At 40.6% G+C, this 13,547-nt stretch overlaps 2 protein-coding genes across 2 annotated transcripts; one reads left to right on the top strand and one right to left on the bottom strand.

Annotated features, from left to right (window-relative positions):
* Positions 1 to 78: 78 nt before the first annotated feature.
* fkbp10b (FKBP prolyl isomerase 10b) lies at positions 79 to 5,898 on the top strand. The gene is made up of 10 exons (XM_005928196.3): positions 79 to 476; positions 730 to 875; positions 2,056 to 2,245; positions 2,481 to 2,626; positions 2,986 to 3,175; positions 3,313 to 3,458; positions 3,775 to 3,964; positions 4,064 to 4,206; positions 4,299 to 4,462; positions 5,431 to 5,898. Exons 1-10 carry the CDS (start codon positions 280 to 282, stop codon positions 5,623 to 5,625), a joined length of 1,707 nt encoding a protein of 568 aa, XP_005928258.1. The 5' UTR covers positions 79 to 279; the 3' UTR covers positions 5,626 to 5,898.
* On the bottom strand, positions 2,159 to 13,106 carry LOC102292986 (7-methylguanosine phosphate-specific 5'-nucleotidase). The gene is made up of 10 exons (XM_005928201.3): positions 12,727 to 13,106; positions 11,283 to 11,357; positions 10,949 to 11,047; positions 10,311 to 10,380; positions 10,148 to 10,194; positions 9,956 to 10,041; positions 9,717 to 9,806; positions 9,168 to 9,330; positions 7,687 to 7,887; positions 2,159 to 7,601 (listed from the first exon to the last, which is right to left on the bottom strand). Exons 1-10 carry the CDS (start codon positions 12,727 to 12,729, stop codon positions 7,482 to 7,484), a joined length of 954 nt encoding a protein of 317 aa, XP_005928263.2. The 5' UTR covers positions 12,730 to 13,106; the 3' UTR covers positions 2,159 to 7,481.
* Between the last annotated feature and the right edge of the window lie 441 nt (positions 13,107 to 13,547).

Below are 13,547 nucleotides of genomic sequence, written 5' to 3'. Positions count from 1 at the left end.
TCTTTTCTTATTGTGGTAAGTTTGACGGAGGGGCTTGCCTCTCCCAGCTCCCACATTCCTTCCACCATGGTAAGAAAAAAAGTTTGTACAGCGAGCTGGAGGTTGTCCACGTTTACAGCATTCAGACACCGCTGCCCAGCTCCACATCTGCAGCCCGGCCCCTCTGCGCTGTGAAGAGCGCACTCCAACGCAGGGCTTAAACTGATTTATGTTTTATGTTTTTAATTTTTATTTTTTGGCGTTTTTATTTGAAATCCATTTTAAGTTATTCTGCAAACAATGTTTTCCTTTTGCATTGCCCTTTTTCTTCTCATCTCCGGCTCTTTCGTGGAGTGTAACCCCAGTCCTGTGCTTGGAGATGTAGTCGTGGACAGATACTTCATCCCCAAAGACTGCGCCAGAGAAGTGAAAAGCGGAGATTACGTCCGCTATCACTATAACGCAACATTTATCGATGGAAAAACTTTTGATTCGAGGTGAGTCGGTCCACATTACGCTATAATTTACGTTTTTACTTCATTGTCGGCTGCAGAGGCCCTAAAAAAATCCCCAAAATGCAAAGGCTGGCTGTAGCAGCAAAATGACATTTAGAAATGTCAAAAATACCGAGATAATGATTTACAAGTTCAAGCAAGTTTGCAGATTCCGTTAATGAAGGCTCTACATGCACAATCCGCAGAGGCAGCCCTCTCTTGACCCACTTGTGACGTTCCTTTGTTTCCTTCACAGCCATCAGAAAGGAGCAGCTAAAGTCGGCCTGATCGGGGAGGGTCGGCTCATTGCGGGGATGGACAAAGGTCTGCAGGGCATGTGTGTGAATGAGCGCAGGAAAATCACCGTCCCGCCACAGCTGGCCTATGGAAGCACCGGGGCAGGTGAGTGCAGAGGTCATGTGTGAACATTATTAGGCACTAATTTGCAAAGGACGTTTTTATCAATAGATTATTGATACCCATTGTAGACTTGTACAGCGCAAAAATGCCTCAACTCAATGCAACCCACAGCAGACGGGGGTAGACACATACAATAATTTGGACTGCAATATGGCTGTGGGATGATTAAAGGGTTTGCAGCTGTGAATCTAGAGAAAACAATGTACTGCATAGATGATAATGATTTGGGCTTGTTTAGTTAGATCTTTTTAAAATGTTTTTATAGCACACAAGAGAGTTTCCACTCTAACCAACAGCTCATATCCAGGATTTCAACTTGGCTCCGTAGCAGCTACTTTGTGGCTCTTCTGTTTTAGAGTGTGCATAAATAGCCTATAGTTTTCCTGGCTACCCTAGGTGGGCTGTTTGCATTTCAGATGTCATGCGTATGTGATTCAAATCTACAAACAAACTTGTGTAATCACGTTTTCACAAACTGACATTTGTCCAGCATAGAAATGCTTTCTGGTTTCTGTAGACAGGCCTGTTGCTTCTTTAGCAGGCTTACTAACTTTCCCCCCTTAAAGACACTATTTGGCAACCCATTGTACCATTATATAGTTTCTGTGTTTATTTGTTTTGTTTTTTAAGGGTGGTTGCATAGGCAGAGACCACTCTCACTAACATTTTGAACTAGGGCCAGGAGAGGGTTATTCCTAGTAGGCTTTCAAGGGGTAAAGAGTTAAGGTGGCTTCACTGTTCTGTGGTGGTTTGGCTGCAAAGGCCCTAAAAAATAATAAAATAAAATAAAAAATGCAAAGGCTTGCTGTAGCAGCAAAATGACATTTAGAAAAGTCAAAAATAACAGCTTGAGGGTCATACAACACTTGATAATAATAATATCATCATTAAGTGTTGAAATGCAAACTTAATGGCACTCAAAATGTATCTAAACAAGAGTTATTCTTCTGTATTTGTAGTCGTTAACGTGCCGGAAACTAAATTACCAACATCCCATTTCAACTGTAATGTATCACTTACGGAAATGCATGTAAAATCAATGCTTGTGTGGATTTTGGAGCACAGTGTGAAAGCCTTAGTGACCATAAGTTATTTGTTTGTTTTGCTTCCACCCATATCTGTCGGCAGCTTCCACCTAACTGTCATCCAACCTTATTTTCAGGTGACGTCGTTCCTCCAGACGCCACCCTCGTGTTTGACATCCACCTGCTGGATCTGTGGAACACGGCCGACCTGGTTGTAACCACAACCATCACCACTCCGAAAGACTGCAAGCGCTCCGTGATTCGTACTGACTTTGTGCGTTACCATTTCAACGGCACTCTGCTCATCGGCACAGTCTTTGACTCGAGGTGAATTCTGACTTTGGTGACTATTTTCTGAAGAAGATAAGATGTTTATTGACTCTTTCTTCAAACCAGCATGAGTTGAATGGGACCAATATTTTTAGGCAATTTTATCCCTAAGTCTAAGTCATCAAATCTTTAATCCAAATCACAGCTCTAATTTGTCTGTGCTGTGTCATCCAGGTATGTTGTCTGTGTGAAGTTGTGTGTTTGACTTTGCGCTTGTATGAGCCCCACGCAGCTACACCAGGAAACAGACACACAACTCCCTAGTAGGTGAGGGTTGGATGATCAAGGGCATGGATGAGGGCCTGCTGGGCATGTGTGTGGGAGAGATCAGAAAAATCGTCATCCCGCCGTTCAAAGCCTACGGAGAAAAGGGATCAGGTGAGGAACTCCGAATTTCATAAAGAGATTGAAATGTTGATTCAAGAAGGGACCAATTGTGGCTGATCAATGTATTTGTGAAGGGAAATCATTTTTACAAACAGAATAAGTCAAATAATTGAGACGGTAACATTAAAGCCGAGGTAGGCAACGCGATTTTGATGCTTAAGGATGCTGCAAAATACTCTGTGAAACCAGAAGTTAAACGTTTTTTGTGGCGTATCACAAACCTTTTTCTTCTTTGCAGTTTTGAATAAATCAAAGATGAATAAAAATGAAACTCTTCTTTATATCCAACCACTTGCATGTTGCAACTAGTAGATGTGACATCCAAAATTCTCCACTTTTCTGTCTGCCAGGTAACGAGATTCCCCCTCAGGCGACTCTGGTGTTCGACGTCCTGCTGGTGGACATCCACAACCCGAAGGATAACATCACTGTTGAGAACCAGGTGGTGCCGGAGTCATGCACTCGCAGGTCCGTGGTCGGAGATTACATTCGGTACCACTATAACGGCACCTTCCTGAATGGAGTCACCTTTGATACCAGGTCAGCTCATGCTCTGCTGATTTGGCTGCAGCTTAATTTTCATTTTATATGTGAAATAATACTGCTGTCGCATCACTGCCAATACAGCTTAAGGTTTAAACATAAACTTGCATTTTTGGCCTTTTTATTGTCCCCAGCTACCAGAGGAACAGCACTTACAACACCTACATTGGGATGGGGTACGTAATAATGGGGATGGATCAGGGTCTGCTGGGACTCTGCATTGGGGAGAAGAGGAAGATCACTATTCCTCCACATCTGGCTTATGGAGAGAACGGAGCAGGTGAGTCAGTGTAAAGTTTCCAAGCGTCAGGGAAGTTCTCTCCTCCAGAAAATAAAACCAACTCAAACTGACAGAAATCTTATTATGTCTTAAGGGTGTCAATGCAGTGCATAATAAAAATGTAAAATGGCAGTGTTAAGCTACTACATAATACCTAATAAATCCTATCCTGGCTTATATATAGATTATAGTACGACACAAAAACTAGACACCAATAACAAATCACATCATTGGCTCATGGACGGTCATAGTTGATGTGCGTTTTTCGTTAAATGAAACTAAATAAATAAATAAAACCTCTCTATGGTGTCACCAGGTGATGTGATCCCTCCTTCTGCTGTGCTCGTCTTTGACATCCACGTCATCGACTTCCACAACCCCAACGACACTGTGGCTGTCCAGGTCATCCACAGACCCGAAGTGTGTAACGAGACCACAGAAGTGAACGACCTCGTCCGCTACCACTACAACTGCTCCCTCATGGACGGGACGCTGCTCTTTTCCTCGTGGGTCACACAAATACGCACATCCTCATCTCTTTCAAATTTTAGATCAGCATAAGTCATCATCTTTTTGTTTTGTCTCCTAACTGGCCTTGTACTCAGACACAACTATGGCAGCCTTCAGGACGTCGTCCTGGGCTCAGACAAAGTGATCGACGGGCTGGATCAGGGCCTGCAAGGCATGTGCGTGGGAGAGAGGAGGGTGATAACGGTGCCACCTCACCTTGGCCATGGGGAAAGGGGAGGTGAGATTTCTGCTGTATGACCGATGCTTGTTTATGGCCATAGCACCAGTAAAAGTTGCCATCTTACAGTTGTGTTTTTAACTTTCTGCCAGCTGCTGGTGTGCCGAGTAGCGCCGTGTTGGTCTTTGACATAGAGCTGCTGAGCTTTGAGAAGGGCGTGCCGCCTGGTTACCTGTTTGTGTGGCTGGAGGACACTCCTACAGACCTGTTTGAAGCCTTGGACATAAACAAGAATGCAGAGGTGCCACAGGAGGAGGTACGTAGACAACTGTCATTTCACATAGTAGGATTTAAAAAAAGGCAGTGAGGAAAAGCAACATCAGTAGTCCAAGTAACCGTTGGATTTTTTAAAATATGTCTATTGACATCATGTCTGAGTTCCTCCTTTATAATCACATTATTATTTAACATTAGTTTAATTCATGCTTGTCAACTCTGTTCTGTTTTTTTAGTCTGCAGGCTCACTGAACACGATATGATTTATGAAGTATTTGCTGAATTTTCTTTACGCAAACTACAGTGTTGTGAAAAAGTATTCAACCCTCTTATTGATTTCTTAGTCTTTTGCATAGTTCTCACACTAACATGTTTGAGATCTATCAAACAAATTTTAGCATTAGACAAAGACGCTGCAAGTAAATAGAAAATGCCGTTTTTAAAAGTTGAACTTATTCATTAAGGGGGAAAATGTCCACATCTACCTGATCCTAGTGAAAAAGCAATTTCCTAAACCTAATAACTGGTTTTGCCACCCCCGACTGCACGGACTGGCACACCTCTGTATATGGCAAGATGCAAGCAAGCCAGTTTAGCCTGCACTTACTAGGCTGTATAAGCCTGCATTTGTTTCCCACACTATACAATTAGCTACTGTTAATGTTTTATGTATCAAAATACTGATTCTTGTACTTTGTAAGATTTATTTTATTTTTTTTCTTGTGAAATCGTGATTTTTCTTAACGATAAGCGACGACACACAAAAATTCAAGAGGAAAAAGTAGCATATCTCACGGAAATGTACCCAACTTACTTTACTGCCATCTGGAGGTGAGACTAAGAACAACACAGATTTTTTTTTTAAAATTGTAATTTTAAATAATTATTCATGTTCGATATTGTTTTCACATAGTGAAACAAGGGTTTTTCTTTGGCGTTAGAACAGGCGAGTGAACGGTGATCACTGACTAATTTGTGACTGATGGTTCTCGATCTCTGTAACTTTAGTTTGCGGAGTTCATCAAGCTGCAGGTGGCAGAGGGCAAAGGTCGCATAAAGCCCGGGCTGACCATGGAGCACGTCGTCACCGACATGTTCCAAAACCAGGACCGAAATAAAGACGGCGTGATCACAGCCAACGAGCTGAAACTTAAAGTGGATGAGGACAAAGAGCGGGAACAGGCAAGGCACGAGGAGTTGTGATGAGGACAAAAGTGTTTGGTTCTCTCTCAGGGATAAACCTCCAACACAGTACAAACAAAACGCAACAACCAACAAACAGGCAACAAGAGACTTTTTTCCCCACACGGAGTCATGGTTTAGTGGTTTCAAGTTTTGAAATGACAAAGCGCAGAAGATCTTTTTCACTATCATTTTTTGTGTGTGTTACAAATGTCTGTTTGATTGCTGTAAACAAACAAGCACCTTTATTTGTCCCTGAACACCACATTCATTAAAATGTTTGTAGAAAAACCATTTCCTTTTTTCTTACAATCTGTTGTTTCTTTCCTCACTGTGATCTCGCATCTCTGCTTTCTGCACCAGATAATAGATGTAACCTTAATGGGAATCTTTGAAACAGACAAGAAAACAGTAAAAACGTTGTTTGAAAAGCACCAGCATACGTGTTAAGACTAAAATGCACCGATTTAGTTTCAATTTCTTGCAAACTATTGTTAACAATTTAAAAATATATATTAATAAAGGAGTTATTAGACACCTAATAGAAAGAAATGCTACAGCAGGACTGATTCACAACATAAAACTGCATTTGTTGTTATTATTAGACTTACAGGGTCTTATTATTGCTTTATGATAGTTAATAAGCATAGAAAATCAAGAGGAAATCCTTTTTGTCTTTGGATTTAAGAAAAAGAATATACAGTACATTTAAATATAAACGCTTGCTAGTCCATGTACATCTTCTTATCTTTGAGCACGATATGTTTGAGAAAGCTCAACAAGCTTACTGCATTTAACATACAGCAACAACCTGCTGTGAAGTACTGCCATAGCATAGCAGGATTAATGTGTCTGTGTCCACTATCACAGACCCAAAATGTTTAAAACACAGAGGTAAAAGGCTGTTCGCTGCACTGTCATAGCGGCATGCTATGAAGAAACTCATGTGCACAGTATGTTTAGACTTGAACTTCAAGTACTCACAGCGTACACAAAGGTAACACGCAGTACACATAAAACACAGCTTCTTCCTAAAAAAACAAATAAATCACAGGATAATTATTAGGATTGAAAAACAGGCTGCCTGGACTTACTTTGTAACTTTAGATGTAAAATTTAAAAAAAAAATAATTCTTATCTTTCAGAAATCATTTGAATTTTCTATATCCCAATTTTCTGTATCCCAACATGACTGAGGAATTGCGGTAATGTGAAGTGCTGTCTGTGTTCAGACCAAATATCCCAGTGAAATCTGTCTTCTCGTCTTTCTGGCACAGTCTGAAATTTGTCTCTAGCACAAATGGTTACAAAGTTAGTCATTTAAAGAACACTTGTAAAATGGGCTGGCAGGCTAATGGTTCAGACTGATTTTTCTTTTTGTTGTTGTTTTTACCTGCAGGGCAGCCTGCAAATAAAAACAGGATGTGCTGATAAAGCGGATCGTTTGGATCCTGTGGGTTATGGAGTTAGCACCTCAGTGGATTGGGATCTTGGGTGTTTGTAGGCTTGGTTCTTGAGTGGAGTGCATAGTCCCGCTCTGAGAATGCGGAGTCCTGTGTTATCAACTTCACCTGTCTGTGGTTTTAATGTTCTGGCAGCTCGGTGAGTTAAGCTGAGGTAACACGTGGCCAGTTAGATGCAACACTAGAAAACAGTTTGAATCGGAGCCCAGCCCGTGCCTGTGAAACCAGAACGGTACGTTTTTAAACATCTGCACCGCGTTACAGTGAACACGGGTCCAGAGAGTGATTTGATGTTCAAATATTCAGTCATGAGGTCAGTGAGGCTGTGAGATTGTCCAGCATGCGACAGGGTGAATGCAGTAAATGAGGTAATCCGTGCATTTTTCACATTAAGTCCGGATCCTTTTGTGCGTCTTACTTGTTGTCTCTCGACGAGGTAATGTACCTGAGGATGGCGTTTGGAACGTCCATCGTCTCGTCCTTCACCAGGACGATGTCGAAAGAGTTGATGTAAGACTCCTTCCTCTCCTCCACCTGAAACACCAAACAGACAAGTGAGCTTTTAAAACTGATCCGTGTCGAAGTAACAAATCCCAGGACAGCACTACACCGGTCTGACCTGGTCGTTGAGGAAGCCAACGGTGAGGACGTTCTGGGGCTCAGAGACCCCGTCGGCCATGGTCAGATCTCCCAGTGAGTCTCCTAGCAGCAGCACGTTGGGTCGACCCTGCAGCTCTCTGAGGCCGGCTGCATGTGACAGAGCGCCTTCTCGCTTGTTAAAGGTGTGAATGAGTTGACCTTTAAAGGCTTGCAGCACCCCCTTAATAGCAAGAAATGCTGCGTTACAATAAGGTAAGTAAGCTATCACACATCTATTCAAAAGACCAATACAACAAAGATGCATGACAGCTCATGACAACAGTTACAGAGGAAGGCTGGGAAATGAATAACTTGACCAGCCAGATAGACGACCACCTTGCAAGTGTGAATTTGGACTTTTATAAAGGTATGAAATGTGCTAAAAATGCAAAACAAGATAATTATTGTAAATTATTGTACAACTGTAGTTTGCTTAATTGCACAGCACTGGCTGGATCCAACTTCAGCAAGCATTTAGCAAAAAGCAGAGCGAAACTTGAACATGCTGGACACATACAGATAACCATTCATATATTCATACCTCCTCGTATTCAAAACACCCTATGAGCTAACATGAAACAACAGCACTCTGACAGAACACGTCAACTATAATAAATCAATACAATAAATAGATTTACTCCCCATTTCTGGACTGAATGTACTGACTACACGTAACAGTTGAGAAATATGACACGTTTTTCAGTAAAAAGTAAGAAACACAGTAGAAAGGATCTTTTCTAAAAAGCTGTAACAGTTTCTTTCTTTGTAAGGAAAATTTGTACAAAAAACAAAACAAAAACTGAAAATTCCTTTCAAAAAACTACGTGGCAGGTGGTTCAACTAACCAGGTGTGTATTGTCACACACCTCAAACGTATCCAACTGCAAACTTACTTGCCAGTAATTCCTCGTGCGATGCTGGTTCGTCTAAACTGACTGGTTTGGCTAGAAGCTTAAAGCTTTTAAACCTGGCAAAATGATTATTTTTTTTAAGCTTGTGATCCAGGCTTTTACATCCATTGTACTGAACCAGTCAATCAAACTACATGCAGTTCAAGGTGTTTCACAGACGACTGACAAACTGATGATGAGACTTTACAAGATGTGACAGAAGTCAGCTAACGTGCAAAAATAAGCAATTATAAGAGCATAGATTTAAGAAAATATTAATAATAAATCTTATATTTCCTGCATGCCTATTAATGCATGATGATTAATGTTTATTAGAGAAGTTAAAAGGAAAACAATGTGCGTGAAAAGCTTTTGTTAAATATAAAGACAAGTTTGTTCTTCTCAGTTAGCCGCGAATCATGTTTTGTGTTTAAAAACAAAACAAAAAAACATGGACTTGTGCACTAATATGTATGTAATATATTAGTAATTATATGACGTAAAATTACAAATGTATACAGTCATGTCCATCACATGACACGTGTGTGAGGCTGAGTGTGGTTAAACTCACAGTGTGGTCAAAGTCCATGTAGTTGGAGATGATGTGGACATTTGGATGGAAGACGTGGTTCTGTCGAATCACCTCCTCCAAGACATCACCGACCCCGGCGGAGAGGATCAGCAGAGGGACCTGGTGCTCAGCCAGATGGTCAAAAAATACTTTGTACCCTTCCCTTAAGACAGAAACACACCAAACATGACTAAATTAGACCATGAAACATGAAGAAACACCACAGAGGTTAAATAGAAATGTTTCATATAATCTTTACAGTGTTAAACATTGCTTTTGAAAGTATCTGAAACCCAAACACAGCTGATGTTACTGGTTCCCACCTCATTTTTAATAAGTATTTTCGCCTCTAAATGAATGTTTTCATTGCAGAGCAGCTGTAATGTATTAGCTTTGTTGTGACAGTGTAATAAATTGATTTGTATAGACATCACCTGCCTCGAAGAATATTTTAAATGACAAAAAGCTTCATAACTGTAAACAGAGCTGTAACTGTAAACACATTCTTCTCTGTATAAATCAGTTCTGTGTAATTTGAGCTGTGCGTACCTGAGCATGGCGCTGGATTCCTTCACAGCCCGGGCCAGCATGTCTTTTCTGATCTTCTGCTGAATCAGCAGCTCGTGGACTTTTGTCCACCTTTAGAGAGCAGAATAAATACAAGATATCAACCATTTAACAACATACATCAGTGTGTATATAAATTACAATTCACTGTATATTATTCAGTATGCTCTGAGGAGGCACTGGAATCAAATGAGTTAATATCTGACACATTTATTTCTTACCACTCAACCATGAGAGGAAGTTTCTCCTCAGCACTCCGGCTAGCATCGATCTCTATGGGATAATAAGTGTTTAACAGCTCCCGCATCTACACAGAACAACAACAGAACACTCATTAATATTATATCCAATCCACATGGCAACAAACTTAGTTAAAGTTAACACATTAACCCATGTGTTTGTAAAGCTCTTACCTTTTTAGTGCAGTCTTCATTAATCAGCAGCCTGTTATCCAAGATGTCTAAAAAGAAGACACAAACAAAAACCACACAGGTAAAACTTGCATTATCCATCCAGTAATTTGTATATACATACTGGAATACATCATGGGAACACTTTCAGTGTCTTTGTGCTCACTGTGAGTGGTGGGAACTCTCTTGCTGTTGTGAGCGAATCTGGTCAGTGTCATGTCAAAGTCTGAGATTACCTGTGAAAACAGCAGACACATAAATGTACAGTTACAGTAGCTCCATGTGCTTTTAGGGAATCACTGTAATTCTACCTCTGTACACCATCATACAGGATTTTAAAATCAAACAATTAAGATGTGATTGAAGTGCAAACCTTCAGCTTTTAGGTATTACATTAAGTGTTTAGGATTTACAGCCATTCTTAGACATAATTCCCCATTTTCAGTAATTGGACAATTGGCAGGCAAGCAGCTTCATGGTCAGGTGAGACCTGTTCCCTCATTATTAAAGGATCTCGAGTTGATTCCAAGTGTTGAACCAAAATAAACCTATGAGTGGGATCTCAAAAACGTTAGAAGTCTACAATCTGGTACGTTCACTTTTTAAGAAAAACTTCATAACATCTCACTAAGTCAAGAACACCTACAGCATAGTGCAAAAGTCTATGATTTTAGCAGTGAAGGCTTTTTGATCCTGTAAGACTCTTGTAGTGAGTTTGCAATCTTCACATAAGAAATCAAAACTCTTCAAATGAGCATTTACAGAGTAGTGTTTGTGTGTATAACCTGCACTCAGCGCACTTACCTGCAGGTTTCCTGCACCTGCTCGCTGCATGCAGTGGATCGTTTCCTCCACTCTGCTGCGTTCCCTCATCAGCACCGAGCACTTGGCCAGCTCCGGGATCTGAACAGAAAAGATTCTGGACTTACAATTTACACTCACTATAAATTAAGCTTCTTTTATTTTGCAATGCGGACCCATTTCTACACTGAGGCATTACTCTTTAGTTCAGTGAAAAGCCAACACCCACACACAGGAGGTTATTTATGATAAAAAACAAACAAACAAAAGAAAACTATTTACTTTGCTCCGTATAATTTCAGCCGTCACATGGTAATTTTCAGAGGAGCTTCCTCACCTCAGTTTTCGTCAGCTGGTGCCAAATTGCCAGAACGGTCCGCACTGGCGTATAGATCCAGGGAACGTGATATATCTGCAAGCAGAGCCATAAGAGGTTACTTTTACCTAAAACACCTAGTGAGTTACTTTGTTTATGGTTTTGGATAAGATACAGTGTTTAATTTCTGGAGAAGTCAATCAGTTTATAGTGTACCCAGCGTAGTGGTAAGACTACACGTCTTTGGAGTGGGAGTTGCAAGTTTGATTCCTGCCTGGGGATGTCTGCATCCAGTAAGACACCACAGACATGAGTGAGAGAGATAAATATGAAAGATATTGAAGAGGTAAAACACACATGCTATGGCAAGGGGGAGCCAGGATGACAGATATCATCACCCACTGATGAGAGAAAACTACAATTTTCAAAAGTTTTTTTTTAGGCCCAACTTCATAGATAGATAAGATACAACAACTTCAAGCCAATAGGATCGCTTCACTCCACCAGGATATACGAAGTGTTGTTCGGAGAGGTGTAGTAGTGTGATAACGAAGAGTTACAAGTATCTGGGGATCCCACAGACGAAAGCTGCAACCACTAAGTACCTGCAGAGGGCCATCAGGTATGCTGCTAGGATAATAAGGTGGCCAAAGGAGGAGAGTAGAAGCCAGTGAAATCATGACCCAGAAGGTCCTGACCATCCATGCATGGTATCACCCCAAGTTGAGCACAGTGGACGGTGTATATATCTCAGACAAGTAAGAGTAATGAAACAGGTCATTTGTTCCATGGGAGTAGCCTTGCAAGGTTAAGTTGTTTTGACCACATGGTACCCCTTTCGATATTTTATACTTGATGTGAATTAAGCATGCCCTCAGATTTAAACAAACAAACAAACATGCTGAAAGTCAGTCCAAGGCAAAGTGTTTGATATGTGAGGCGAAAATTTCACAGCAGTTTAAACTTTGGACCATACTACCTTTAGACAAAACCGAGATGATGGAGGAGGAAATGTGAGGTGGAAACACCCTTTGTTCTTAGTCATGCTTCCCACCATCATAGCGCTATTTACTAAACATTGTATTGGAAAGTTGTCATTCGGGCTTATCCATAACAAGCGAACAGTGGCTGCAAGCTGATTTAACCGAGCAGCCCTCAGTTTTAGTAGTCGATAAAACTCCTGTTTTCCTTTCAAGCAGCTCATACACCTTATGTACCTATTTTCTTTCAAAATAAAAGCATAAATTGGGCCTAAATATTGGTTTCCAAACTGCACTTCAGTCTGTGGTTACAGCTCATAACCAGCCTGCTGACAATGCCGTACAAATATGAGCTGCATCTGAATGAATAGACTTGTTTTATGCTGCCAGCAAAAACATGTTATCATAACACAACCGGTTAAACTTTAACAGCCGATTCAGCGACTATCGACGCGATTACGTAACCGCTGACAGTTACAACTTACCATCTTCTCACGGAGAGCTCAGGCGTCAGCGACGTTTTATCGACTATTCAGAGGGACCGTTAAGAGCACATTGTGTTAAAAACGTCTGAATATCTATGTGAAAATATTTCAAAATCAAATTATATGCAGTTTACACTCCGCTGCTGCTTTCAATTGTTTACATTTCTGCTTGTCACAGACATAGAGCTCCCCCGCGTCTACGCCACACTATCCATGGTTCCGACATGCATTTGTTCCTACTTGATGGTGAGGATATACTGAGGGAGCTGTCACAGTACTAGAATTTCACTAGACGAATATCGAGGCCAAGTTATTAATGGTAGAGATACTGTGACGATAGAAGAAAAAATCTTTATATTTTGCTAGGAAAATGGGAAACATATTAGCGATTTATTTATTGAACCATCTGCTGTCTTAGTCAAGCTTTTCTGTAATTTCTTTAAGCAGACATCTGTTGTTTGCCAAGTTATCTGCTATGTGCAGACACATAATTTTTCATCATCTGACTTAGGAACGTTTTTCATAGATCACAGATTCATAGATCATAAATACCATTCCTCTGAAAATGGTCAGGTTCGAGAGCTGAACGGAAAAAGAGTAAAAAATAAAATAAAAAATAAAAAATCAGCCAGCGACCAGAGAAAATTTCTTCTGAAGGACCTGAGAAGCAAAATATAAAGAAATGAGGGGTGCCTCAAGACTTTTGCTTTACATTTTAAAAAGGTGCAAAATTCTACAATCAAAGTACTTTGATCGCAGGGACTGGATATTAAGAGTTCCTGAAGTGTAAATATAGTTCACTTATAAGAAAAAAAGACTTG

This window comes from Haplochromis burtoni, unplaced genomic scaffold (genome assembly GCF_018398535.1).
Source record: "Haplochromis burtoni strain Fernald_Lab_line unplaced genomic scaffold, NCSU_Asbu1 Contig_108, whole genome shotgun sequence".
Taxonomy (NCBI): Eukaryota; Metazoa; Chordata; class Actinopteri; order Cichliformes; family Cichlidae; genus Haplochromis; species Haplochromis burtoni.
Note: the sequence above shows the minus strand (reverse complement) of the source record. Positions and strands in the feature narration are given on the sequence as shown.

Excerpts from the sequence above, each read along its gene's own strand:
- fkbp10b (XM_005928196.3), top strand. The coding sequence starts at position 280 with ATGTTTTCCTTTTGCATTGCCCTTTTTCTTCTCATCTCCGGCTCTTTC. Across the intron at positions 3,176-3,312 it reads GGAGTCACCTTTGATACCAG|CTACCAGAGGAACAGCACTT; the intron begins GTCAGCTCATGC and ends TATTGTCCCCAG. Across the intron at positions 4,207-4,298 it reads TGGCCATGGGGAAAGGGGAG|CTGCTGGTGTGCCGAGTAGC; the intron begins GTGAGATTTCTG and ends ACTTTCTGCCAG.
- LOC102292986 (XM_005928201.3), bottom strand. Across the intron at positions 9,807-9,955 it reads CTTCCTCTCATGGTTGAGTG|GTGGACAAAAGTCCACGAGC; the intron begins GTAAGAAATAAA and ends TGCTCTCTAAAG. Across the intron at positions 7,602-7,686 it reads TTGGCTTCCTCAACGACCAG|GTGGAGGAGAGGAAGGAGTC; the intron begins GTCAGACCGGTG and ends TTGGTGTTTCAG.